This window comes from Agelaius tricolor, unplaced genomic scaffold, assembly GCF_023055355.1.
Source record: "Agelaius tricolor isolate 1412-34295 unplaced genomic scaffold, bAgeTri1.0.p SCAF_14, whole genome shotgun sequence".
NCBI classification, from domain to species: Eukaryota; Metazoa; Chordata; class Aves; order Passeriformes; family Icteridae; genus Agelaius; species Agelaius tricolor.
Window position 1 is genome coordinate 7,070,937 of NW_027269274.1, and position 27,341 is coordinate 7,098,277.

A 27,341-nucleotide genomic window follows, 5' to 3' on the forward strand; every position below is an offset into this window, starting at 1 on the left:
CTCCTGTCCCCTCTGCCCTGTTGCTTCTGGAGGAAAACAGCAGCACCCATGAGGAGGCTCTGTGCAAACCTGTGCTCTCCAAGACCTGGCACTTCTTCCAAGATCACCTTGTGAATCCTATTTGATCCCAAGAGCTGCCAGCCTGACCTGTGCCCCTTCCTTACCTTTCCAGCTGCAATGAGGAGCCTGCACAGAGCCAAGGCTGCAGAGATGCTGCCTCCTCAGTTCTGTCTTTGCATTCAAATGTCTCTACATTTTTTCACTCTTCAGCAGATACAGCTACATGTCCCACTGGGACTGTGACAGTGGTGACATCAGCCACATCATTCTGAAGGCTCCTGTCAGTGGGGTTAGTGGTGGGAGATGCTCCTGAGAATTCCCCCAAATGCTGTTGGGACAGCAGAAGGTCCATCTTCCCCTCCCACCAACAAGAGACCAGCTGCCTAAGCCCCAAGAGGAATTCCATTGATTCTCAAAATACACTGGTCATTACTAGCCCTTTCCTTTTCTATTAAAATTGAAATAATGTATTAAATGATGCAGCTGGAAAGTCCCAAAGAACTATTATTGCGCATGTGTGTTTTTCCCTTAAAGCTTTGATTTGTCCCACATAATTGTAGACAGGAAGGATGACATGTTCTCTACAGAAATTTATTACATTGTCAAAATCCTTGCTCTGAGTTTTCAAAATGAACAGTTTTGCTTGAAAAATACTGTGTTACAAAATTTATACACACATGAGAAAGACAGCGTAACGCATCAAAATCAAAGCACTTCAGTTGACCAGATCTGAGTTTTGGGGTGTTGGTATCTTTTTCAAGGCAAACAGACTTTCAAGATTTAAACATTCCTTCCTGACTCAAAACAGACAAAATTTTGGCAGTCTTGCCTTTTTTCAGTGAGACGTGAAGGCTGTTTCACACGTGGCTCTGCCAAGCATCACTGAGGCAGAAATTACACTCATGTGTGAGGAGAGGGCAGATTTTTCTCCTCCCATGGCACACACTCTGAGACAGCCCCCTGAGAACACGGTGGTGGCCACACGAGGAAATGCCCAGCTGTGGCAATCAGGGCCCCATCCCATCCCATCCCATCCCATCCCATCCCATCCCATCCCATCCCCTGCATCCTCCTGGCTCTCAGAGGGCAGGAAGCACCACGAGGGTCACTAAGGACTCATGCTGCTGAGGAAGCACAGCACCAGCACCTCTCACCAATTCCTTCCTTTCTCACAAAATTGCCTTTGCTTCTCTTCTCCCTTCCATGCTGAGAGAAGCTTTGTGCTCCCAAAGGCTGCAGTTCTCTGGGGGTGCCTGCAGCCACACCAAGTTGGCTCATTAGCTCAAACAGCTGTTTTCCCTTTCATGCATCTAAATGGCAGAGTTATTTTTAAGTGTGCCCATTACACCTGAAAAACCTCTTTTGTTTCTCTCTCTCAGCAGTTTCTCATCACACCAGCACTTTTCCATACCTTTCCCTGCCATCAGAAAATTTAAAATCCAACACCAGGCAGGACAGTTCTCCTTGGCCACCTCTTTTGTTGTTTTTGCAAGGTGTGGCCCAACTATAAATGTGTATTTTCACAAATAGTGCTTAACCTCCACAAATGCAGAATATTTCAGCCTTTTCAGTGTGGCTGCTAACAGATTTAACGCCTTCATCTATTATCTGGCCCATGACACTAAGGATTGATCCAGTTTGTTGTGCATTGAGAAGCAGACCATGCTGAAGATGGGTTTTCCCCAGAAATCAGTCTTCTAGCAGCATGCAGGAGAAAGGAAATACAAGGACACCTGACAACCACCCTGCTATCTCTAGAGAGCCAGGCGTGGGTGTCCACCACATTCCAGCATCCAAATGGCTCAATTCCCAAGGGGACACCAAAAGCCCTTACAAAACCTACCACAAACTTCACAGTCTTCATGCTCAGCTGAGAAAAATGGGTTTGTTTCCCTCATAAGCTTTTCCTTCTGCACTTGAAACATGTAGGAAATACTGTAGTGCCTCTGGAGCCAGGATGCTCCTCACCCTAGGATCATGAAACCCACAGCCAAACATTTTATCCCACAAAGAGGCAGAGGTTGTGGCCACCATCCCTTGCCCAACCTCCCCTCTTTGGCATGATTGCTTGAGTATAATGAGACTTTAAATCATTGCTTTTAAGACTCACCACTTTCAAAAAATTCAGATGGCATCCTGGTTTGGTTTTGTATTTTGGGAAGAAGGCGAGAAGCTCTGACGTTGCCAAAATTAAAAAAAAAAAAAAAAAAAAAAATCAACCACATAAACCCCCCCATATTTGCTTATCAATATCAGTAGCTTGAACTAGCATTTTATTTGTGTTTGTATACAGTGACAACATTCAGGTGAGACCAATAATAAAGTACTAAGTGTCACAGGTTCAGAACTAATGTTTTCTAGGTAAAAAGCATTTATGAAGAAAAATCGGCATCACAATTCCATTCATACTCAAATGTGAGGAAACGAGTTGGCACAACCGACAGCTCCATCTTTTTGACATATTTGTACTTTGCTTTTAAAAAGTAATGCAAACACAAAGCAAAAATGTTCAACACAGAGGATAAAGAAACACACGATCAATGTCTCCCACTCCCCACAGCTGGAGGTGACACATTCCCTCAAACATGGTATTTATCTTGGCATTTCTAAATTATTCACTGTTATTACTATTTTTTTTTCCCAAATACATGCCAAAGTATTACTTCCCAAATTACCAGCCTCTATTGTTAGTTACCTGCAATTTTTCATCTCCTGTTCAAGTCAGGGCAGTCACATGAAACTAAAGGCTGAAGAGTGAGGGAGTTTGCCCAAGAAACCCATGGCCTTGAGGGTGCCACAGCTCCAGGACCTCTCCAAAAACACACTGTGAGAGCTGCTGCCCAAACAAAAGGAGCTGAGATCAAAGGGAGAGGAAGAGAAACCAAATCATGAGGCTGCTGCTTCCCAGGGACTGTCCAGAAGAGGTGGGCGAGCTCTTCTGGCCCTCAACTGACCAATTCCCACTTTCTCCCACCATCCCAAAAGCAGTTTTTATGAGGAATTCACCACCTTGCACATGGCTACAGCCTCTGCAGAACATGTTTAAACAAGGGAGAATTGTTTGGCATTTGTGAGAAATGTGGCCAAGTCCCTTAAGAAAATGCTGTTTGAAATCATGTATGTTGATGCATCATCCTCTTGCCACAGTATTTTTAGAGATATCTTTGACTACCTTTCCAGGGTAGGAAAAAAAATCCCACTTTGGCCACCATGGGCACATGTCAAGGAAAAGCAACCACACAGGCACCATAATATGATGAATATGTAGCAAGTGCTGGTTCCCTTTTGCTGTAAAACAGAGGGAGCAGACACACAGAGCATTTGGATCCAGATCTTCTTCCACCAGGTACTGACTTCAAACACTTTGCAACAGCTAAAGCAGCACAAGGATTCCACATTCAGTTCTGAACTTCTCCCTAACCTTTGTGGTGGCATTAGCATAAGGCAAGGAGACATATTTTGACTCCCATCTGTGCAAATCCTCCCCGTGCTGCAGAATCAACATTCTGTCAACCAATTATTTTATGCTGTATCACAGCACCGGGGTGTGGGGGGGAGAGATGAGGGGGAATCATCACACCTACAATCAAAAGAGCAAGGTTTTGCAACATAGCATGTACTAAAGATGTCTGTCTTAAGTCAAACTAGCAGCCATATTTTATTCAAGAAGCATGTAAACAAATCTGGCACATTCATTATAAAAAAATTGTGTACCTAGCATGTTCATCACATTTCAGATATTCCATTCCTCCCTCCCCACTGAGCTCCATGGAGACAAGTCAATCAGAGTTAACCATCTGGTAATCCTTAGCCCAGGCTGTGCAGCTGCTACCTACCATTTTTAATCAGGGCTATGTCTTCCATTCATGCTAAATAGGAGGCATGAACAGCTGCTTGGCCAACACTTTCAAGCAAGCACTCTCTCTCTCTCTCTCTCTTTAGTATTCCTGGCTTCTCTTCCTTTCAGCTTTACATTTTGCCCATGTTTTATGAGTATTCACTTAAAAAAAAAAAGTAATTGTGAAACAAGAGGAAAATGCTTCTGGTCATTAAATCTTTAGAGAGCGTATCTGCTCTAAACAAGTTCCTGGGGGACACAGAGTCCAATCACAGTCTCTGATTTTAGAAAATAAAAATTATTGTGTCCATGGAAATACCTTCTTTGTTTTTTGTTTTGTTTTTTTTTAACCTACAGATCCCTGCAGAATGGTTCTCCATTGCACATTTCAGGTAGAGAAGCTTTAAGCATGTGAGAGGTAAGATAAATTTAAATGAAGACTATATGGATTAATTTTTAAAATGGGCACGGTAATTCCCTAGCTTAGGGAAGGTTTCCTGCAGGCTTTCCTGTATCCCAGCACCCAAGCAGAAGCCTCCCTGGCTCCAGGAGATGCAGGGGAAGGGCACATGCCAAAATCACCCCCAAATCAGGCTGTCTCACCTCCCTTGCTCAGTTCCAGAGGAGATGCTTCCCTGTGTATCGTGCCTTAAGCTTCTCCCGTCATCCAAAATGCTTTGGGGTTATTTTTGTAGGAAATCCAACTGAATGGCAACCAAATCTTTTCCAGAGATCAAAATGCTCCAGCACAGCAGTATCTCAGCTGCAACTGCTCCAAAAAGCAGCGTGTGTCCTGCCCAGGTGATGGGTACCAGCCCAGCTCCATGCTGGGCACACACACTCATCCCTCATTCTCTGCCTTGGATGCATACAGAGCCATGACTGTAAATCTCTTACCACAGAAACAGGAGAAAAATAAACTCCAATCCACTGCCAGTGGCAGATTTGCTGCAAATTCAGGGAGATGGGTCATGACCATGGCAATGCCACCTGGTAGGAATGACTCAGAGAGAATTGGTACCTGGCCCAGCAAGATTTCCATCTGGATTTTGTGGGTGCAGAGCCCAAGGTGTTGGTTTAGGCCAACTCCTCCAGCATAGGTGCTTCTGTAGAAAATGTTTTTACATATTTTTTTTCCTGAAATCCTCCTTCAGCCACGAGATGTTTTACATATATACTGGTCTTCCAGAAGAGCAGAATCTTGGGAACATGGAAATCACCCATTGCCTCTATACTCTGTGCAGCAATAGTCACAATTTATACCCAGTGTTAGAGAATGTTTTAACCCTGCAAAAACATTGTTACTTGCTCCACCTACCAACAGACAAAACCAACATGAAGGTCATACTGAAAATAATAATAATAAATAAAAAAAAACCCACAACTATATAGATGTTAGAAAACATTGTCTTTATTAATGACATGTCACTGGGGATGTAAAATCTTGCATGGCTTAATCAATTAGTTTGCCCAAACAGAAAATAAACAGAGGATATTTTCAATATACAACAGTGCATAAGGGTTAATGCAATCATGCATTCCTCCAAGCCCACCATGAATTCAGCATTTAACTTCCATGAATTTGCCACAAGTAAAAAACCAAAGAAATAAGTTAGATGACAGGATGGTGTTTCATCTTGTGGAGGGAAAATTCCTCCAAAACACAAACATGTCAGAGCAAATTTTAAGAGAAAAATAGTCTAGAATTATGGTAGAAGGAGCCTGTGAAAAAATAGCTCTAGGATAATGAGTGCCATCAAATCGATAAGGTCCACTTCTCCTTATGGCCTTTATGCACATATACACAGAAAATTACTGCAAACATTCTGCTTTAATGGCATTTTAGTTTTTCATCAGAGATAAAAACAGTCTTTGCTGTATCTAAATGTGCAGACTCACTTCAACTCTTGCAGCAATCAGAGTGAATTGGAAGAATAAAATATTCTATGTTAGCCCTTCTGGGAAGACTTATTTCAACCAAAAAAATCCTCCTCATGAGTGATGGACCAATGCACGTACATCTCTAGGCAATGATCAGGCTGAGGGCAGTGAAAATGGGACAAGAGAGGTGTGGAAAAAGACAGACAGTGAAAAGCACAAGTGCAGATGATTTATTGACTGGAAAAATAATGCATAAAAGAGTGGAACAGTACCCTGCCACAAACCAAGCCAATTAAAGTGCAACCATGGGCTGTACATATTAAACTGGCCTTTGCTGTCTTCTGCTTGTGGGTCAATATTCCCAATCTGCAAATCCTGGATATGTTCTCTGATAACCTTTGATGCGCCCTCCTCCTTGTGCATCCTTTCATGCTACAGAAGTGAATACAACTTAAATTCAAGATACAAAACACAATAAAAGCCAATCACAAATTTACACACACTAACCAAAGGTGGCCCCAAACTAGAGGAGTATTAAAAATCATGAAAGACAACTCATTTTATGGCAGTTGCTCTGATTGTGCCAGCTGCTCTATAGGCAACACTGAGAACAGCAATGCACTTCCAGAGGTCATGATGAGGCAGAAACTCAGGCTCAGCAACTCTTACACAAAGTAACACATGCCAAAACAATGCAGAAAACACCTTCTGTGACTGAAGTGAAGCTCAAGAGATGTCCTCAGTCACTGTAATGCTACAAAGCAGTAAAAAGCCAAGCTTTGCAGCCAAAATACTCTTATGAATTATCCTAAGCAGCAATGCCCATGATGTAGCCAGAGGTTGCTACTTCTGGCAGAGAAGCTGATTCTCTGATGACTGCTACAGAAAAAAGGGACATCTTTTCTGATATGGAACCATCTCCTCCCCCAAGCCCTTGATTTCACTGCTACAAAATGAGGCAAGGGATGAAGTACCCCTTCACCCAGCCAGGGATATCTCCTGTAATTGGGAAAAGCTCATGGCACTCATACCCCTTGACAGGCAAGTGAAATCAGTGAAGTACCATCAATCCTCACAGCAATTAATTCAGTATGGAGCAAGCCCTGGACAGACACACATCCACCACTGCAAAGATTCAGAATGGCTCTGTGCTTTCACACTTGAACACAATGTGCACACCTACCTCAGATTTTAGAAAGTCCAGTGTGCTAATACAGGATGTGCTGGGATGCTGAGCCCCAAACCCATGCAATGAAGAATTTAGCTGTGGAAGGGTTTGAATTTAATAATCCAACAGATTTTTGGCACAAACTAACACCTTCTCTTTGAGAAAAATCCAATTTTTACAGAACATGGTCACAATAAATATTGCATTCTTTCTCTAGATTTACTCCCAAAAAACCCCAGCCAATTCACAACCTGCCAGATGTGACCTATAATTATGGTGGTGGTGATTACTTTGTTTTCTCCCCTCCCCACCAAGTATACTAGTTATGAAACAGACTGAAAGACTGAAAGGGAATTTCAGCATCTTTAATTCAGAAAACAGAATGAACTAGAAATCTGGAAAAATAACTTGTGACTAATATGCAGATTTTATCAGCTTGTAGATCGGAAGCCACAGTTTGCTGGAAGTTGTCTCCTTTTCTGCTAATTTGCCTCAGATGAAAAAGGCACTTGTGTTCTCTCTCTAAGTGAATACTTCACCTCAGTGCCTTTTGCAGCATATGCTCAAGCTTGCAGTTACTATTGATAGAATGGGAAAGAATGACAATTCTCAAGATTTCATAAAAATTCTTCTTAACCCGAATAGCTGCAGAATTTAATTTATAATTCAGATATTTACACTCAAACATCAGTCCTGAAACCTTCTCTTGCAACACTCCTACCATAGATGGAATTAAATTTTAACAAAGGCTACAATGGTGTGTGCTCAGACTGTGGCCTCACCAGAGCCTGTCATGAAAGCTGGTGATGACCATAAAACAGTAGAAGTGTTCAGACTATTTTAGGCCAAATGTCCAGTGGGATATCTGAAAACTGCTAATTTGGAAGAGGATAGACACATGATTTTAGAGTGGGAAGTGTGCTTTGTGGTCATTAGCTGAAATCCTGGGAATATCCCCGTGATCAGCAGAGGAAGCTGCTTTAGCTTGAGGGCAGAGACTGGGGGAGCAAAGCCTCACAAGGGAAGAACAACCATGCTCCTTGTATCCAGCATTTTTTGAACCCACCAGCCCCAGTGCTAAGGCATCATAAGGTGAAGTCATCAATCATAATCTGCAAAAGGGGGAAAAACCCGCATCATACAGATTACTCCTGCAGGATCAGACTCCCTCAGGATCAAACCACAGGTTTGTGCAGCAGTCAGATCCTTGGTTTTCTCCATCCTAAAAGCCACACACCTCAGAGGGTCTGTGACAGGAGGGACATGCCCTGACAGACCACTACCCCTGTCTCAGGTGTCAGTGCAGCACTGGGAGTTTGGAGGAGAAACCAAAGGAGATGATGCATCTGGAACCTGCTTGTTCCTCCCCTCTGACCCCACAGCCACACCACAGGAGATGAGATGTACAACAATGTACAATGCCCATTTCTCTGTGTTTCTACTGCTCTGACTGGAGAATTTGTGAAGGAATTTCTATTAGAAAATGGTAACTATTTTCATCCAAGCTTTCATCCATCAGTGTACAGCAGAATACAACTTTGATTTTCATGCTCTTAGACTTGCAATAAACTACAGTCACCACAGCTAGGAGGGACATGCAGATAACTATAGGAATGCCCTTGGTACAGCCGAGGACTACAACTATGAATTATACCTGGAAACAAAATGTCCATTTCCTAGGTTTTTTTTCCCTAAAGCATTATGGTGTTGATAGAGGCAGGTACAGGAGCTCACACAATCTCTTAGACAAAGTGACTAAAGCTAACAAAATATGTATGCCTGGGTAAGCAACATGATACTGTTGTTCAGTTAACAGCACCACAAATGAGAATCTAACACTGAAAATGTATCTCTGAGGAGTGTGAAGATACATGAACTCCTTGATGCTCTTCACAATCCATTATCAGCTACATAATGGCAGGCCATAATATCCAAATCCTCAGCATCAAAGATCAAAGTCACGATACACAGCCATAATCAATTTTAATTACAACAATCACCCTGTAAACAGGTCAGGAGCTAATTGGATCAATAACTGAATTTCCAACAAGTGAAACGAGCTGCATATTCAGCAGCCTATGGCTACAGAAAGAGTTTGTTCTCAGCATTATTGGGACAAGATCACTTTTAAATTTGGCTGGGGCTGCAGATCCCAGCATTGCCAGCCCTCTGCATCCCAAAGGCTCACTGCAAAGGGCAAGTCTTTCAGAGTGGCTGCACAGAGCTACATACCCACCACAGAGGTCTTCATTATAATCGATATTTGAAGCATAAAACATTCAACAGCAGGATATTTTAACTCCTAAAACCAGTCAATTATGTTTGCTGAATTAGACTGTGTGATTGAGTTGGTGAGTGCAACGAAGGAATAAGAGTGAAACAAAAGCCCTGTTTAAAATAGGTTGCTCCTTTAGAAAATTTTGTAATTACACACTGCAAATACATTTGCATGTTCAATGAGTAGTACATGTTTCTTGTGATGAGAAAGCCTGGAAGAGCTTAATCAAAGTCTAGCTTATCAGCAAAGGCTAATTGGCTTCCATAGCACATCATCCATCAGAATCTAGCATTAGTGCAAGCTTCGCCAACCATTAGTTGGCAGAAAATCCCAATTTATTTTGATAACAGAGGTCTTACCTCCGGGGGTTTCCATGACCACATAATCAGGTGGTGCATCAGTGGCCCAGCCCATGCCCTCCAGTCAGCATCACCCAGTTAATCAACTCAACAGCCAGGGAAGATGGGAACCGACCATGATGCAGAGTAATTTGAGAAGAAAGAAAGGTACAAGGGTGATACATAATGAGTTGGAATCTTTTTCTTTTAAGAAAGAGTGCAAAATAGAAACTAATTAATAAACTGCCATGAGTTAAGCAACCCAAATAAGCAAAATAATGATGGACTGAAGTTTTCCCTACAGCAAGCTGTCATCTCAGTTTGTGAACTGTAAGGCTGATTTCCCCAGCGTTATGCAAAGAAATGGCCCTTTTTTCTTGTACTTAGACTTCATATTTCAGCTACTGAGTCTTTTTTACACTAAGTTGGGTTTGCAGGCAAGGAATAAACCCAAGCCTTCTATTCCTGGGCGTGATCTGCCTATGCAAAAATGTGGAATTATTTTAGGGAAGCACATCTCAGTACTTCCAGACTTGTATTTCCACCACCACAACACATGACTACAAATGACAAAATCTAAAGAAAGTCAGACCTTAAGGGGGGCAGATGCTGAAGATTCATTTATTAATGTAACACTTCATCTGAAATCATCTTACATCTGTGTCACAGCTTGAAATTCTTATAATCAACCTAGTAGAAAGTATCACAAGATGCTATTGGCTTGGTGCAAGACAACAGCAAGGAGATAGGACCAGAATTTCCTGCCATACCAAACCTTGTATGTGGGAAACATTATTGCTATTTCAATCCAGTGACTAATTCAAGGGTGAAGAATCAGGTCCTGCCAGGATCACCTGTAATCATCTTGTGGCTGCAGCCAAATTCTGCCTGTTTTGGAGTCTCACATAGCAATCAAAAAGGCAATGGGACAGCTCTGTAAGTGTTACAGATTCATCAGTACAGCACTTATTACTGAGAACCTGAGCGAATTAGCACTGCCTCACTGGCAGCACACATCCCATGGGTTGGGATCCAACCCATCTCCTCCACATGGCACTGCCTGGTGCTGGGCTGGTTCCTGCAGCTCACCCAGAGCTGGCCAAACCCTGCTGGGGTGACACGAGGCACATGCCCCAACTGCGCTCATCATTCAAATCACCCAGCTACAAAACTCAACTACAACGGTTAAACACAAGCAAAACAACCTCATTTTGTGCTTCAGAAGGCCAACTAAGAGTCCTCTCACCATCTATAAATCCAAGAGCAAGACCTGGGTGATTAGGACCGTGTGTTTCCTAGGTGATAAGCCTTTCATTTTTCTGAAAGACATTTGAAATAGAGCATAGGAAGATTAATCCTCCCCAGAGAAGGGAGAGTTCACTGACTAATTTCTCTTGCATTTAGATGTAATAATTAGGCCTATTGATTCTTTTGCTTTGTTCTTTACCATTATAATGAAATAATTAAGACAACTTCAAGGAAGTACTTGAAAGCTCATTTCACTTTGTCTTCTCAAACGTGGGCCACCTAACACTTAGGTGCACACTAAAAGGGAAAAGCAAAGGTGGACTCTTGCCTTATTTATCTCCATAATTCATCAGGCATCAACTTCAGGCAGCAAAGTGCTGCCTCAGGCTGCACTCCATTTGCTGCCTATCATGACTACGAACAGCAACACAAATGAGATCCATCTGGTGCAACCAGGACACACATTGCTCTGCTAAGCTCTCACAGCAGCTTGTTATCAAGGGGGACTGGAGAGAGGCTGACCCCCTCCAAGAGTTATGAAGAAAAAGAAAGCAATACTTGTAATTCCCCCTGAAGAGCCTCATGGTAGCGTTCTTACAAAATATTACGCAAATGTTATTTCCAGTTCAAATTTTTTTTTAGGATTCTTGGAAGATAATGGTAAAGTGTCTACACTGAAGAGCACTCATGATCTCTCCAATCTCTCAGAGAGCAGCACAAGCAGGTTTTTCAAGTACAAGTACGACACTATCCGTGAAGGACTCAATCTTTGCATCCACAGGAGGAAAATGTTACACAAATGGTTTGGGGGCTTCCTGGTGGTCCTCAGGGATGCAAAGCTTGGCTGGATGGATCAGGGCCTGAACAGTGTGCATTGTGCACATCTGCATGGATACTCAGGGAGTGCTGAAACTGGCACAATTATGAGAAGGATGAATGAAGATATTAAACATGCAAAAAGTTCTGAGAAAAGCCACTTAAATTGAAAAGGATTTTCTCATTTCTAATTCAACATTACTAATTCAGCTGATAAGAGTTCTCTGATCTCTCCAGCATGCCTCAGATTTAAACAATTTTAGGCATTTTTGTATTAAATAGCTTTTCAAATATTAATCTTGTAAAAACAGAGGGAAATGCATATGCATTTTAAAACATGCTTGCTTCACAAATACCACTAAAGCAAGCTGATACAAAACCATGGTCTTGCAGCCCTTGAGGGGGAAAGGCAATGACTGAAAAGAAAGAGATCACTCCCCCAAAATGCAGATATGCTGCCCTGGAACAGGACACCCCCTGTGTTAGACGTGGATGAGTGTTTGGGTCCAAAGTGAGCACAGAACTTTCCAGAAGTGGGGCATTCACTGCAGACTGGGATTGAGCGCTGGAGTATCTTGGCCCAGAATTGACATTGCAGCCCTCTCCACATTTTGCTCTTCGTGCAAAGCTCACCCAGACCCTCGTGGCTGATGTATCCCTGGCACAGTGTGAGCTGTTCATGTTCAATAGGCGTCTCCTGTACCCAGTGGTCACTGTGACAGCAGGGAACCAATGTTTATGATTCAACACTTCAAACAGAAATCTTAGATGTGGCTACCTCTCAACAGGAGGAAACATCTGAAGAATGTGTTTTTCTGATATTTTTACTTCCTGAGAAATGAAGGGTGCTTTCTGTATGACTCACATCCATGTTTTTCACTTGTGATATTTTTAAACTCCGAGATCCAGCACTGATTGGAATGCAAAAAGTGTGACTTTTCTCCCGTCCTACCCCAAAGGGCCTTTCAGCCAGGGACAGGTGACAGCAGGAACTGGGAGTAGGTCATCTCCAGGTTTACAATGGGGGTAGAAAGCTTAAAAGAAACAGCTTTAGAATTGATGAATGTCAGCCATATGTGAAAGCTAAAAGGTTTGATGAAAAAGAAGTACACAGACTTCTTTCCTATGAGAACATAATGTGTATTTGAAAACAAACAGAAAAACTCATCCAGAATAAGGGCTCCTTTCTCTCCTCTCCAGCCAAAAATATCTTTACAGTGTAGATAAGAGCTAATTTTTTTTTAAATGCAGTTAATTAAATACATAATTCAAAGAGATATCCTCATGACAAGTGATCCAATGCCGATTGTTTACATGAATTTCCTCTCACTGCACATTCCTTCCCAAATTCTGCATGCTTATATTAGGGCATCATGGAGAAATCCACACCTGTCCTAGCTACACCCAGACTGCAGATATAAATTGTCCAGTCCTCAAAGAATCAAAAGATGCAAAAAACAAACACAACAAACAATGATAAAGGAGTTTTTCAATGCTTTGAAACTGCTCCCCAGAGTCCAGCTTCTCTTTCAGCTTGGAGAAGGCTGAAGGGCTCCTTGCTGGACCAAGGCTCACCATAAAATCTCGTTGGCTGGGCTAAAATGTCTTTAGCATCAGGCCAATGTAAATGCTGCCCTTCTTTAAGTACAGTTTAGTTCCTTTAAAACCCCATTCAAGAGACCTAAATGCCAGCCTCAAGCTCAAACACAAGTAAGCATTCAAAGGAAATTCACAGGCAAGGTTTTGCTCTGGGCAGAAAGATTTTGCTAATGGTTTCACAAAACTTTTTTTTTTCCTCCACAGGAGCAAAAAAGCAGAAGAAAGTTGAGGCAGAAGAACCATACAAGCAGTCAGAACAGCAATAAAACCTGGAAACTCAAGGGTAAGAAGGGAGTTTTTGCTCAGTCAGGGGGAAGGTGGCTGCAGGAGCACACCAGGCTCCTCTGTACTGCCAGTGTGAATAAATAAGAGTGAACCACCAAATCATCTGAAGCAACTCCTTTTAAAAGGAATAACCTGCAAAGGACTGAAAACCTGAATAATGATTAAGATCAAAAGGGGTAACATCAACACAGAAACCTATTCAGTCTATACAAAAATGCCTCCAGCTCTCCATGTGACAGGGAACACACGGTTTGCCTAGCAGCAACACAGAGCTGTACAAAATACAGAGTTTAAATACATTTCCATTCAGATAAGTTATCTCTTCCCCTCCCCACCAGCAGCTTTTAAAAGATTCATCTTGAACTTACAGCACTGGAGGGTTTTTTCTTCTCAGATTTTTAATTCACTGGCATCACAAAGACCTTTAGCAATTTACAGTGTGAAGAGCACTTTCTCCTCAGATTGCCCTGCTTTGAGTCAGTTTGTACACTGTGGTTACCTCATTACTTACATTGCATTACACAGGGGCAAATGCAGCAGGCACTGCTCTCTGCAGCAGATGTGCCCCAGGCCAGCACCAGCCAGATGTTTCCCAGGGCCCCACATCAGGAGCAGGGGCTGGGCTGCTTTACCCCAGCTGCCCCTCTGCACTGCTGAGCCTGGCACAGACCTTCCTCCTAGTCTGAAAGTGGGGTAAATCAGAGAAACTGCAGAGGACACAGCCACACCATCAGGCTACACTAATCAAAGTGCTGCAATTAGCAAAATAAAAAAAAAAAAAAAACCAAAACAAAAACAACAAACCAAACAGAAAAAAAAACAACAACAAACAAACACCCAAATTCTGTTGAACTGCAGAAGGAATACTAGAGGAATCAGAATATATTTCTTCCTGCCTCTTGTCATGATGGTCTCAGCTGTTTGTCCTCCTGTGAGTCAGAGGGATGCAAGCCAGACTCCTCAACCCTCATGCCACACTCCCTCCATGTAGTTTTGGTGATAGTTGCATCAGGGGTGGAGCAAAATATTACAGGTTTAGCAACTGTGACCAACTAATGCACAAAATTTTCACCCTGCCACTCATTTACTGACAACAAAATGGCACCTGGGCCAGAAAATCCCATGGGTTTTCTTTAGACATGTTCAAAGCAGAGCATTCCCACATCTTGTTGCCTGATTGCTGCTTCTGATGTCTCTTTTTCATAAGCACTTCCCATCTCTACATGCTACATGTTGGCTTTAAATATCACAGATAAATACAGGTGGTAAAAATCAGAATAGACTGCAAGAATCTCACCTTCCTCTTTGAAGGCACCTGTGCTTTCTTGGTGGGGTAGTGAGCTGCTGCAATGCCAGGAGGCCAGTCCATAGGAATACGTGACCACTATATGTGGCATGTAGAATCTGATTTTTCTGCATACCACCATATGGAACAGAATCTCAGCGGCATCAAACGTTTACCTAAACTCCATTAATGTCTTCTGCAAGCCAATATTTATAGCATACACACCAGTAGCTGCTGTCAGAGTGTGTATAAATGTTAAACTGAACTGTTAAAGAAACATAATGACAGATGTAGAGATGCTGAAGAGTGCAATCTATTCTAATTTATGATAATTTATTTCCATCATCTGGAGCCCTATTCAGAAGAGAAAGCTGAATGCATCCCAAAGCGCATCATGGGGTGGAGTGTAAAAATCCCCAGAAAAAAAAAAAAAATTCTCTTTTAAACGAAGCAAGAATACTCTTGTCCTAAAACCCAGGACATGCTTAGCAATCTCTCTGTGCAGAAGCAATACAGATGTGGGGTACTCAAGCCCTGCCTCTTGGCAGCCCAGTGACACACAGGTTTCAGTGCAATTTGGGAATAGCTGGGAACTGTTTGTCCCACGAGAGACGTCTGATCACTGCTGAGTCACTACTTTTGAGGGGCTGAGCTGCACAATGAACATTTATGAGCTCTGTCAGAGCCCCTCCAGCTGCACGAACAAACAAAGCTGCACCCATGGGTGGCCAGCACTAATGAGCACACAAATTTGAAGAGGGAAAGCCATTTTTAGAAATGACTGAACTATGCCATGGTGAGCTACATGGCAGAAAGAGCTTTTCTATTTGATTTCTCAGCAACACAAGCTGTGCTGGATCAGTTCTGCCACGAGACCCGAACCCCATCTCCATCTCCTGTTGCTGTCATTCTGCTGTGAAAGCCATGATGGAGAGGATGAAAAAAGAGAAGGGGAAAAAGAAGCAGTGACAGCACTTGGTCCCTGCAGAGGGGACCACCACTGGGCATGGAGGACCACGGGCAAGGAGCTGATTTTCATGGCATCATCCCTGCCTGGGAAGCAGCAGTGGCAGGAGGCTCATACCCCGTGGCACAGCCAGCATCCCCTGCATATGTCAGCCCGCCATGGAGCCAGCTCCTGCTGCCTGCCAGGGCCTCACAATCTGGACAGGCACAGATTTTGTGCTGGAACGGGCGCCCTCTCACAGAGCTGCCTGCCACGAGTGACAGGCTGCCACAGCAGCCCCAGGACCATGCAGGAAAACACGGGGGCCCAGGAATGCTGATGCTCTGCTGAGTGGACTGTGCTGCCCCTGCACAGCTCTGAAAAACTCCACAGTCAGCCAGAAAAAGGGCAAGGCACACAATACATGCACAGACTACAGACAGTACCAGCATGCACTCATAGACTTACATGTCAGATGACAATCTTCAACCAAAATAATTTTCTGCATTTTAGACTCACTTTTCTTTTCCCAAAAGAGTTGTCATCTCTCAAAAAAAATCTTGACTTTTCTTTCTAAGTGCCAGTGCTAAGGGCTTGCAACATCTAGCCTGGGAACACCACTGCTGTGCCTTCAGTGAGTTTGGGTTGGCCCCTCACCCTGTGCCCGCTCTGGAAATCAGGTTCCACAGCCAGACTAAACCATTCCAATTGGCAAAAGGCTCCCACCACTGACTCCTCCAGGACTGAGCCTGGGGCACCTCAGTGAGGTGTGCAGAGGAGGAGAATACAAGCATTTCTGTAGTGAATATCTCTTTACAGAAATATTTTGTGTTGAAATATTGTAGTTTCTGTCACAAATATTCCTCTACTCATGATCTCACCAAAGTGCTAGTTTTGAAAGGAAATTGAGATTAAGAATTATTTTTCCCTCAAGTAAATGAGATTTCTTTTCCCAAAGTAGCTCTACCAATGACTCCTTTTGATGTAGCAATGACAGCTTCTTCCCTGACATTTTAGGTACAACCCAAATCACAAAGGACAAATACTCCACATGATCCTTAATCACCTGCCCCAGCCTATAATCCACAAGGAAACTCCTTCCAATACCTTTCCTGCTGCTCTGTGCCTGGCTGCAAGGAAAGCCAGCTGCCTGCCAAATGCTCCCAAACTGGGCACTTGGCTGGGATTAATCGATGGATGTGCCCAATGCACAACACACAGCATTGCTTCTGCTCTCTGACTGAAGAATCAAAGTTTATTAATTATTCCACCTGAAATTAAATTCCTTTCACAATAAAATCTTCATTCTTGGCATCAACCCTCTCAATGGGTAATTCCATCAAGGAAATTCTTCTTGTAGCACCGCTCACAGAAGATTAAAAAATGGAGTGAATATGTTTAGAGAGAAACTCTACTGAGCCACACTTGTGAGTAATCCCTCTGTCCACATGCCCGTGGGTCACCAGTTGGAAAAGGCAGCTTGCAATGCACTCAGCACTTGGCAGTGAGCAGCTTTTGCACTTTTATCCACCCTCAAATGCATCCTTGCATCTGCATGAAAGATTAGAACAAAATGCTGCGACGACACAACAGCACACACCACGTGCATCAGCTCACCAAGATCAAAGGCACACAGCAGCGAAGAATTTAATTAAAATGTTAAAATTAAACAGGAAGGCATCCATTGTTTAATTTTTTGGCAGGCATCTCCTTTCAAACCGGGCCCTAATTCCATTCCAGCACGCTGACTGCCCCTGGAGATGGCAATCCGGAGAGCCCTGCCGGATTTATCAGCCGCTGGATTCAGCGGTGGGGGAATCCCACGCTTGATTTGGCTTTCAAGCACAGTCCCTAAAAACCAGTAAGAGAAACTGAAACTCAGCTTCAAAGGATAATTATTGCTATATACATATTCTGCAGTAATAAGCCAATTTTCAGTATCAAACCTAAGCCCCTTGGGCTGGACACAAGATACACCCAAGAGCATCATTCCCCTTACAGTCCCAACAGGGAGGTGTGACCTTGCCATGTTCAACCACTTCCCTCCATAAAAAAGCTGTTTGAAATGGGGTAAAAAACTGATGCAAAGAAGTGGTGTTTTGTGTGCAACATGACCTCTGTGTGGGGAGGAGCAGGGGTACACAACAATGTGGTTTTAGACTTGCATGCAGATGGGGGCCTTGTTTGGTTTTGATTTAAGCATACCTCCAGCACACAGCCAGGGAGAAGATAATCCTGAAAACAGTTCAAGCAATGCTCAAGTTTGCTTGCTCAATAGGTGTAAGATATTTCCTGGCTTCCTGGGGTATTTTGGGCTGAATGCTTAAGGCAGCCATAGACCATACAGCCTACCTCAGGGAGGCTGAACCAAGAAGCCAGATGTCTCCTTGGTTTTTGGGAACCTAGAAAGGAAGATTTTGCTACTCTTTAATATTATTTGGGATGGCAGAGAGGCTTTTCACCTAATATGAAGATTGTCAGATGCAGCGTCAAACATGGGGCCCCAACACAAGCACCCAACATATACGTGACAATGGATTTGAGCTGGGGCTTATCACTTCAAGCCAAAGATACTTTGGATTTGCATCCCCTGAGAAATGACACAGGAGGGCAGAGCACTAACATCAGGAAAAGAGAAGACTGAGGACAAACACAATAAATTTCTCTTTGAAATTCAAAGAGCTACTGTAGAGCTGTTACTAGAAATTACTTCCTGATGTATCAATGATCTTGCCGATGTTGGTTAGCATTTCATTTTGAAATCTTTTGGGCAGAATTTCACCCTCAATACTTCAGAGTTTTGAGTACTTCTAGTGAATATTCAGTCGGGCTGTTCACAGCAGGCTCTGGTACTTCTCATAGAATAAAGATCAAGTTGACAGGTTGGGACTTTTGCAAGAGTCAAATCAGATTTATTTCTGACAGCAGGTCTGGGACTGTACACCTCTCCTCTGAAAATGGATAAAACTTCATTGTAATCTTCCTGCTTCAGTTTTTCTCCTGCTTCCTTAACACCACCTCCCTCCTGCACATTTTAGTGACTAGGATGGGGTCTTCTTATCAAAGTGGCTTCTCCAATCCAGCAAAAGCTCCCTGTGTCATGTCTGATCACTTAAAACATCCTCACCAGCTTCTGCCTTGCAGTGGCCCTGCCAAACTGGGCTGAACATCTGTACCAGGACTTATCCAGGTCCTGGAGCCCCCAGAGCTCCCCACAGTGTTTATCCCAAGCTTCAGGCTGCAGCACTTTCTGCTCCCCACAGTATTTGCTCAGCAGCTCCCACAGGCTCTAACACAGCCTTCTCCCAGATGCTGAGGCATTCTGGAAAAGGCACAGACAGAACAGCTTGCTCAGAGAAACACAATTATCCATCCATTAGAACATTGGGGAAAAAAAAAAAAAAAGAGGAAAGGTAAAACAATAAAGGGCAATGAGCACATTACTTCAGTCTTTCCTGAGCCTTTATCCTGGGTCATGCCCCTACCCCTCTGCTTTAAGGGCCACAGCTGACATTCATCTTGTGAGACCTTTCTTCTTTGCTCTCAACACTGAGGTCCATAACATTTGCTTCATGCCACAGATGGCTGCTCATCTGGAAAACCCTCTCTCCTTAGGGGCCACACCAGTCTAATCCTCTGCTGATCCTCCTCCCCTGGCGGCATTATGAAAATACTTCACCACTGTAGAACCCAGGCTGTCCAACAAGACTCTGCTCCCTCCCAACACAACCAACCCCTGAGCCTGACCCACAGGAGCTCTCCCCACACCATCCATTCCAGCTTGGCACTTGCAAATGAGTGCAAATGCCCCATCCAAAAATCTGGAGTACGCACTCAGGGATGTGCCTGCATCCATAGGCTGCTAATGACACAACACCTGATATTTTTGTTTATATAAAATATTCTTAGAGAATGCTTCCTTGCTTTAGTAAATGTTATATATCAAAGTGTTTCAATGACGTAAATTATATCTACAATTATAATAACTGGAATCCTCATAATTTTATGTGATTTAGGACTTTCCTTAAGCATGGGAAGCACTATTAGCTTTTATAACTGAGTGAAATATTCAGAATGGGAAGACAATGCTCCCAAACACAAACCTGAGAAGTCTCTATCACAACCAGAAGATAAAACTGTGCAAATTAAAGGAAAATCTTACAGTTTGCCTATATTCAGGATTCTTTTGCTTTTGCCAAAAAGCAAGCAAGCTGTCACCTTAGCAACAATGTCACACTTTGCAGCACATATGCCACTTTGAACAAACACCTTAAACACAGCATCTCCACACTGTATATTCCTTTCTATAATGTTCTAAACAGCACTCTGTAGACTCCCCTGGGAGTAAAATCCATGAAGACCCCTCTGGCAGCTGCTGGGCTGGACAGACAGACAGCCAAGTGCTGTTTTCCACATTGCACCCCCGGCCCATAAGAAGCATTTTCACTCAGTGCCCAAGGGGAAAGCTGGGCTTGCAGAGGAGCAGCATTGTCTTCCACAGCCAGCCCTGTGCAGAGCCCAGGGTCACCTGCTGTCCGCCTCTCCTCTTTCCCTGCTCAGGACAAGGTCCTGTCCCCTGGAGCAGAGCAGAGAACTTCACCAAGCAACACCTCCTGCCCCTTGGGACCAAACACAGTGCCATGAATGCAGGTTAAACTAGAGACCTGAGCATCCAAATGATAAAAAGGGTTTTATCAGAAGCATCCCCAAGCCTGTCCTCTCCCAACTGCAATATCTGAATCCAGAGATGTCAACATGCAGGGCTTTTACCCGGAGCTCCAATTATGCAGATGCTGATTTACAGGAGTGATGACTGAAATATCGCCCTCATAAAAATTGTCAAGGAGACTTTAACTGTGTTTGTCTAATAGCAGAACCCTCTATCTGCACACATCTTATTGCTAGTTTGAAAGTCAGATCATTTTTGTTCTTCTTTTCATAGAAACCTGGTTTGCATATATAATCAAATTTAGCATTAATGAGTCTCTTTTCTCATCTTCAATTCCTAATGCTTCAAACAGCCACACTCGGATAAGAGCAGCCATTGAAATGGCTTGCCATGAGATTTTACCAGTTTCTCCCAGGAACTTCCACAGCAGCAGCATGTAACTCCAAAACATTCTGCTCCTGGAGCCCTGTCTCTCAACCATATGTGCTAATCCTACAAAATTATTTTATACCAGGTCACACTCTGGGCTGTTTGAGGAACATCAGGATTTAAATGAACTATTAGCTGACCTTTTAAAATCAGCTCTTCCATGTGATCACAACATGGTCCTAAAATGGAAAATGGTAGGCATTTTCCAGATGAAAGATGTCATTTATTTGCAATGTGGTCGGGCACTGCTGACCTTTTCTCTTCCCCTGTATCAGCATTTGTACCATTTTAACAGCAACTTGCTGATAAGCACAGTTCTCAGTTTCCAACCAGATATGCATGCAGATAATGATGGATGTGAAGAGCAAAGCAGTCAGCTCTCTGCAGGCTGCATAAAACATGGGACCACAAGGCAGATTTCCTGTTCTTTCAGTTGTTTTCTGGGTTTTCAGTCTTCAGAGCTCCCATCTTTTTCTGCTACCTTGATCTAAAACCGTATCTTTTATCAAAGCCAGAGGTCTCAGAATCATGAGACTCCCAGTAGCTGAGACTTTAGAACCACAAGGTAGAACACCATGCTGGCACTGCTAGTGCTTCTGCTGCCTTGATGCCAGTCCCTGGCAGAGTGACATTTGGCTTCCACATCTGCCTGCAGTGAGACTACAAAAACTTCTCAGATCCTCCCTATTGCACACCTGATGTCTAACAGCAAAATCCACTTCCTGGGCTCTAATAAAAATAACTTGTCTGACAGAGTTCCCTGCCTGCAGATTACCCCAATAAGTGCTCAGAAGTTGCAGGCCCAAAGCCAAGGACCAATGAAGCCTGTTCCCAGGGCTCAGGTCTCCTGGATGCTCACATCTTGTTGGTTCATCGTGGCAATTTTTGCCTGCCCAGAGCTGCAGTGTATTTTGCATGCATTATGCTAAGCTGCCTATAAGGAATCATCCAATTAATGACAGCTTACAGAGATGGGTTAGTTACATGGTAATTACCTTTCTAATATTAAAATACCATAGAAATGGATTTACATTTTTTGATTTAGTGGCACATGTTTTACTGACCTGACACTACACATACAAGACCATTGAGGCAGCAACTGGGACCCAGTTTACAAGAACAGCTAAGTACTTACATCCCCAGGCAGACATCAAAAGACTTGGCAATACATTTTTAACATGTGTATGTGCTTCTTACACATCAAGATGGATGGACTCAGCACTAAATGCAGCGTCTGATCCTGGCATTGTATAAGCAAAATCACCAGGCAATAAGAAATATTACTTTCTTTTTAAGGCTTTTCTTTCATTATGTGGGTAGAGAAGATCAAACACTCAACTCTTCCACCCTGCATCCATGAGAAGCATTAAGCTTCAGCAAGATAAACCTGCTCCACCAAGTAAGTATCTGCCCATACCAGAGTAGCCAGCAGCCTTCTGGTTAAGCAGAAACCAAACACTTATATACAAATGTGATGAAGAGTCTCAAGCAACTATAAAATATCTCAGGCCCATAATACACTAGACAGAGCAAACTACTAATCACACATGCTTCATGCAAGCATTGCCTTCTTATTTCTTTCCCATTTATTTTCAGCATCTCAAGATATCTAGGCTTTTCTAGGGCACACTTGAAAGCACGCAGCTACTTATGTCCATTCATATGCATGCAAATATAATCCAACAAAAGCACTCCACGGCCAGATGAGCAATCAGCACTAGGACAAAAGACAAGACTTATTATCAGTCTTTCAAGATTCAGCTTCCCTCTGCCTTCTGAACACACATCTGTGTGCAAGGCAAGAGGTGCTAACCCTTTCAGAATCTATACCATCAAAGCAAGCTTGACTCTTGCCAGGCAGGGAACAGCCTGGCCTTTCTCCTGGCTCACCAGTCAAGTGATCACAGCGTGGAGGCAAGGAGGCAGAGCAAGGTTAGCTCAGTCCATGTGCACCACACACAGATTTTTCAAACAATCTCCATCCAATTCCCCCCAGAGATTTGTTGTCCAATGCCTTGGAACTCTTTGGTACATCCCATGGAGATGCTCATGAGCAGAGATGAAAGCCAGTCATGCAAGGCCTGCAATGTATTTTTTTTTTGCATAAAGGTAAGAAATAAAACAACTCAGACACATTTGAGTTCACTGAACATCCTAACATTCACTTCCAAGTTGTCCTATTAAGAAAAGCCATAGTGTCCACAAGACTTGTCCTGCAACATAAATGATTCACAAGTGCCCTGATAAAAGCTGCACTGGCTTACACAAAGTTGCAGCGTGGCCTTTGTGCCAAAAATACCCCCTGCCCATAGCAACCCAGACACAGCTGCAAGGTGGTGGAGATGGGAGCTCCCTGCAAGGTATTTTAAAACACCAACCTATAGATAACCATCAAGGCAATCACAGCATCTCCTGACTGGCACAACGGTGGAGTTTCTGCATCCTGCTATTTATGGAGGAATACAGGGAAGGACATTATGGACGGCACTGCAGCTCTTGTTACTTTACAGGAAACTGACAAGTATCAGGTTGCTTTGGGTTTGCAGAAGGAAAGTTGTTCGTTGCAATTCACAATGTAATTAAACATACACACCCACACACCCCACCGCCACCCATACCCTCTCTGCCCCGCCACAGCCTCGGGATACAAAGTTCCCATTTTCGCAAAAATATTTTTGCCGGTAACAGCCCGAGTACAGCAGGTAGCTCCTATACCCATCACACTGCATGGGGAAAGCCTTGCTTTTCACTTAATCTCCTCTTCTAGGGCTCCAGAGAGGCAGCAAGTGCAAAACAAATAGACCAAAAGTGACAAACTTGCTTGTCTTGTTCACTTTTTGCAGACCCAAATAAAAGCAGTCTAAACACATCCGAAGAGTCACAGGACTGAAATTAATCCAGGGAGATGAATGAAGGTATTTCTTCTCTTTCTTCCTTCCTTATTCATTATTGTCAGGTGCACGTATAAGAGAGTTATTTTTCAAATGAAGTTGTAAGAGTGTTTGTGACATTGCTACTGGTTGTAGTGCCACAGTGGATTATCTGAGAAATAAGCTTCAGAAGAACATTCTTCTCATGCAAAGATCTGTGGAGTAACAGCCAAGGGACTAAAGATGAGCAAGAACAAACACAGCCTTTATACAGTTCTTCCCTGCCCCCAGCACATGCCACGAGTTGACTCAAAGCTGGAAACACCCAGGCCTCACCCAGTGCAGCTGTGTACATTTTTCCAAGTTCAGATTTGTGATCCAGGTTTTATTGCCAAGGTAGAGTTAAAAAAAAAATGCAATTCTTGCATAATTGCTACAAGTTGATTTCTTGGTTTCTTTTCTTTCTCTTAACCTTTCCCAGGCCTGAGCCAATGTTTTTTCTTAATGGCTTCTAAATGCAATTTCTTGTCTGAAAATAAGATTACAGTGTACATGGGAAATACAAATGAAAACAAATTACAGTGCTATGAATATTCAGAAGAATCAGCCTTATCTCAGCAGCTTCTCTCTGGGTGTTAGGTGACCACCAAAGTAGGAAATTGAGAAGGTCAGATAAGGTCCCTGCTCCTCAAGACAGAAGTCCCTGTCTGAGCCAGATTACAGGTGAACTGGAATCTGCACACCTAAAGATTAATTCTGCAACAGTTACAGTTTCACATCTGAGAAACCCACAGCCACTTCAGTTGCCTCCAGACCCACAAATGTGTGCACCCACAAACACAGGAATTTCAGCAGCAGAGGTTCAGGAATAAAGGATGTGCTCACCCCAGAGTCGCTGTGAGCCAACCCAAACAACAAGAGTGAGAATTCAAGGCTGGACTGCATGGACAAGCTGAGGACATTTTCAGCCTGCACCACCTCCACCCTCCCAGCCTTACTGAGGAACTCCCACAGCTCTGCCATCTGTGCTGCAACACCACAGAGCCTCCCCCCAGGCACGAGAGCCACCCAATGCCCAGCATCACTGCGTCACCAGCTGGGCTATGAACTTTATTCCCTTGCAGATGCAATCTAGGACTCAAGTGGGAGGTGTTAAGGGGTGTAATTTAAGTGTTCTGATCAAGTGCAACAAGGTCTGTGAGGCTGCTGGGGGACATGGAAGAGGACACAGAATTGACTGGAGCATTTGGTCTTCTAAGGTTTAAAATTATAGCTAGGCTGATAAAAGGAGTCTGAGAGAGAGGTGAACAATTAGTTGGGACTGGAAATGGTAGAGAGAGGTGGACAGCAGTTTGGAGGCATGGTGAGAAGAGAAGGAAGATGGGAGAATAAGGTTAATTGAATAGAGATGGAATTCCAGTAATCCAAAAAGCCTTTCAAGTATATTAAAAAAAAATAAGACTTCCACACACTGAAATACCATAAACTCAACTGTGCTTAATTCTACTTACATATACATGTCAAATGGAGAGAAAGTAATTTCTCAGATCATCTTAAATGTTACCACACTCTGCACCCTTCTCCTGTACTCCCTTATTTGCCAAGGGCTGTCCCACTCTGGCCGTGTCAGAGAGCTCCGTGTACACAGAGCTGTGTACACACACAGGCAACGTGCACTTGCAGCAGCCAGAGGAGCTCCACTTGTGCCTTCCAACCGTGACAAAGGCAGCTTTTATATTTGGCTGTTGGAAGAAGTTGCAGACCCAGGAAAGTGCCAAGAGAAGAGTTCCCACTCGCTGTCCCAAGGATGCCAACACACTGGCTGGGGCGGGAACAATTTTCTCGATGGCACAGCCCATGCCCATCAGCCCAGAGTGCTCCCCAGAAGGGCTCATTTCCCAAGCTCCATCAGACATAGCCTCATCAGGCAGACAGCCAAAAGGCCACGCTCCCAGCAGCTATTTGCCATAGAGAACAGCTTTGCTCCTGTTCTTCTGCCCCGCAGTGAGCGCTGCAGAGTGGCTGAAGCACCCTCAGACCAGCACCTGAGGCTTAGCCCTGGATGTCCTGATTTCTCCTTGAGGCAGGAGCAGCAGTGCTGGGTGGGTTTGCAGAGCTCTGGGCAAAGAACACAAGGGACCTTGTCCATCCACTGCCATGTGCAGGTGACCCCACTCTGGGGCCACCCTGTCCCGGGCCACGGCCCCACCACATCACCACTGCCCAACTCCACAGGACCTGATGCTTCAAGGTGCCCAGTGGGGAAGAGGAGCTGCTTCTGGTGAGCAGGGACAGAGTCTGGGGTGAGCAGCTGCCCCCAGCACACCAAAACACCCCCTCAGAGGGAGCCTGGTCCGGGCTGCACGTTGCAGGTGCCAACATGTGGATAAACACACCCGCACAGGGATGCGCCCCCCAAAATACACGCCTTACATAATTCCCCAGCCAGTCGGCGTTAGGGGAATGTGATTAATCCTCCATGACATGTTCTGAACTTTCCGTTCAGAGAGGCTCTCTGCTCCCGCAGACCTACCGGCGATGGATGTCATTTGACCTGCAGACTTCACTACGAATGAGCATCAGAGCAACACACAGTGACATTGCTCCGCACACCAATTATCTGCCTCCTTCCCCGCTCGGCCCAGAGACAAGTTTGCTAAATGCATAACGAGGATTTTATTTTCCTCGGTGTTTTTTTTTTGTTTTTTTTTTTTAATTCGTTTACAGCCAGCACACGGGGGTCACCCACAAACCCAGCGCTGTAGGACGAGAGTCCCCGGCCCCTCGCCCCGTGTCCCCGTCCCTCAGCCCGGCCCAGCTCCCACCTGTTCCGCCGTGCGCGCACTTCGGCCACAGCCCCCCCGCAACCCCTCCGAGCCCGGCACTCACCCACTCGAGCACCCTGAGGAAGGCCAGCGGCTCCTTCACCACGCGGAAAGTGCCGGCGGAGGCGAGCTGCGGGCAGGGACACAGAGAGAGGGGTCAGCCCCGCGCCCGCTCCGCGCTCCCCGCGGCGCCGCCAGCCCGCCCCCCGCCCGCGGCGCCCCGCGTACCTGGTCCACCGCCTCCATGGCGCCGCAGCCCCGCGGAGCGGAGCCGAGCGGAGCCCAGCGGAGCCTCCCGCCCGCCGCCAGCCGGGATGCGCGGCGCTGCCCCCGCGCAGGCCGGGCGGAGCAGCCGGGCGGGGCCCGCGCCCCCCGCGCCGCCCCGCGGAGCCGCCCCGGCCCCCGCCCGCTGCCCCCGCCGGGCCGCCCCGGCCGCCGCCGCTCCCGCACTTTTTATAGCGGCCTTGGCCTTCTGGGAATTTGTGTTAATTTCTTGTTGTTGTTGTTGTTTTGTTTTTTAAAAATTTTTTATTCCTGGCAGGAAGGAGGAGGAAGGCATCGGGGAAAATAAAATTAAAAAAAAAAAAAAAGAGGAAAAACAAACTGCCTCCTCCGCGCGCGCACATGAACTATTAATATTTTAAGGGATGGCCCCCGCTGCTCTGCGCGCTCCCGTCCCCTCAGCCCCTCCCGGGACGAACTCGCTCGTCTCCCCCGCGGCCGCAGGGCTGCAGCTCTGTGCTCTCAGCCCTCGCTCCCTCCTGCTTTTTCGAGCATTTCCTTGACAGCAGAACAGCGTTTTCTGC

General features: G+C 44.6%; 1 protein-coding gene across 2 annotated transcripts in view; it reads right to left on the reverse strand.

Annotated features, from left to right (window-relative positions):
• The window catches only part of SYNPR (synaptoporin), a 98,803-nt gene extending 71,881 nt beyond the window's left edge, over positions 1 to 26,922 (reverse strand). The window contains exons 1-2 of one of the 2 annotated variants that reach the window (XM_071439445.1): positions 26,764 to 26,922; positions 26,600 to 26,665 (exon numbers count right to left, since the gene is read on the reverse strand). In XM_071439445.1, coding sequence (XP_071295546.1) covers positions 26,600 to 26,665; positions 26,764 to 26,781 — 84 coding nt within the window. In that variant the 5' untranslated portion in view covers positions 26,782 to 26,922. Of the gene's footprint in view, positions 1 to 14,808; positions 14,896 to 26,599; positions 26,666 to 26,763 lie in introns of those variants that run through there. The other variant, XM_071439446.1, reaches the window with a different exon arrangement.
• Positions 26,923 to 27,341: the final 419 nt, after the last annotated feature.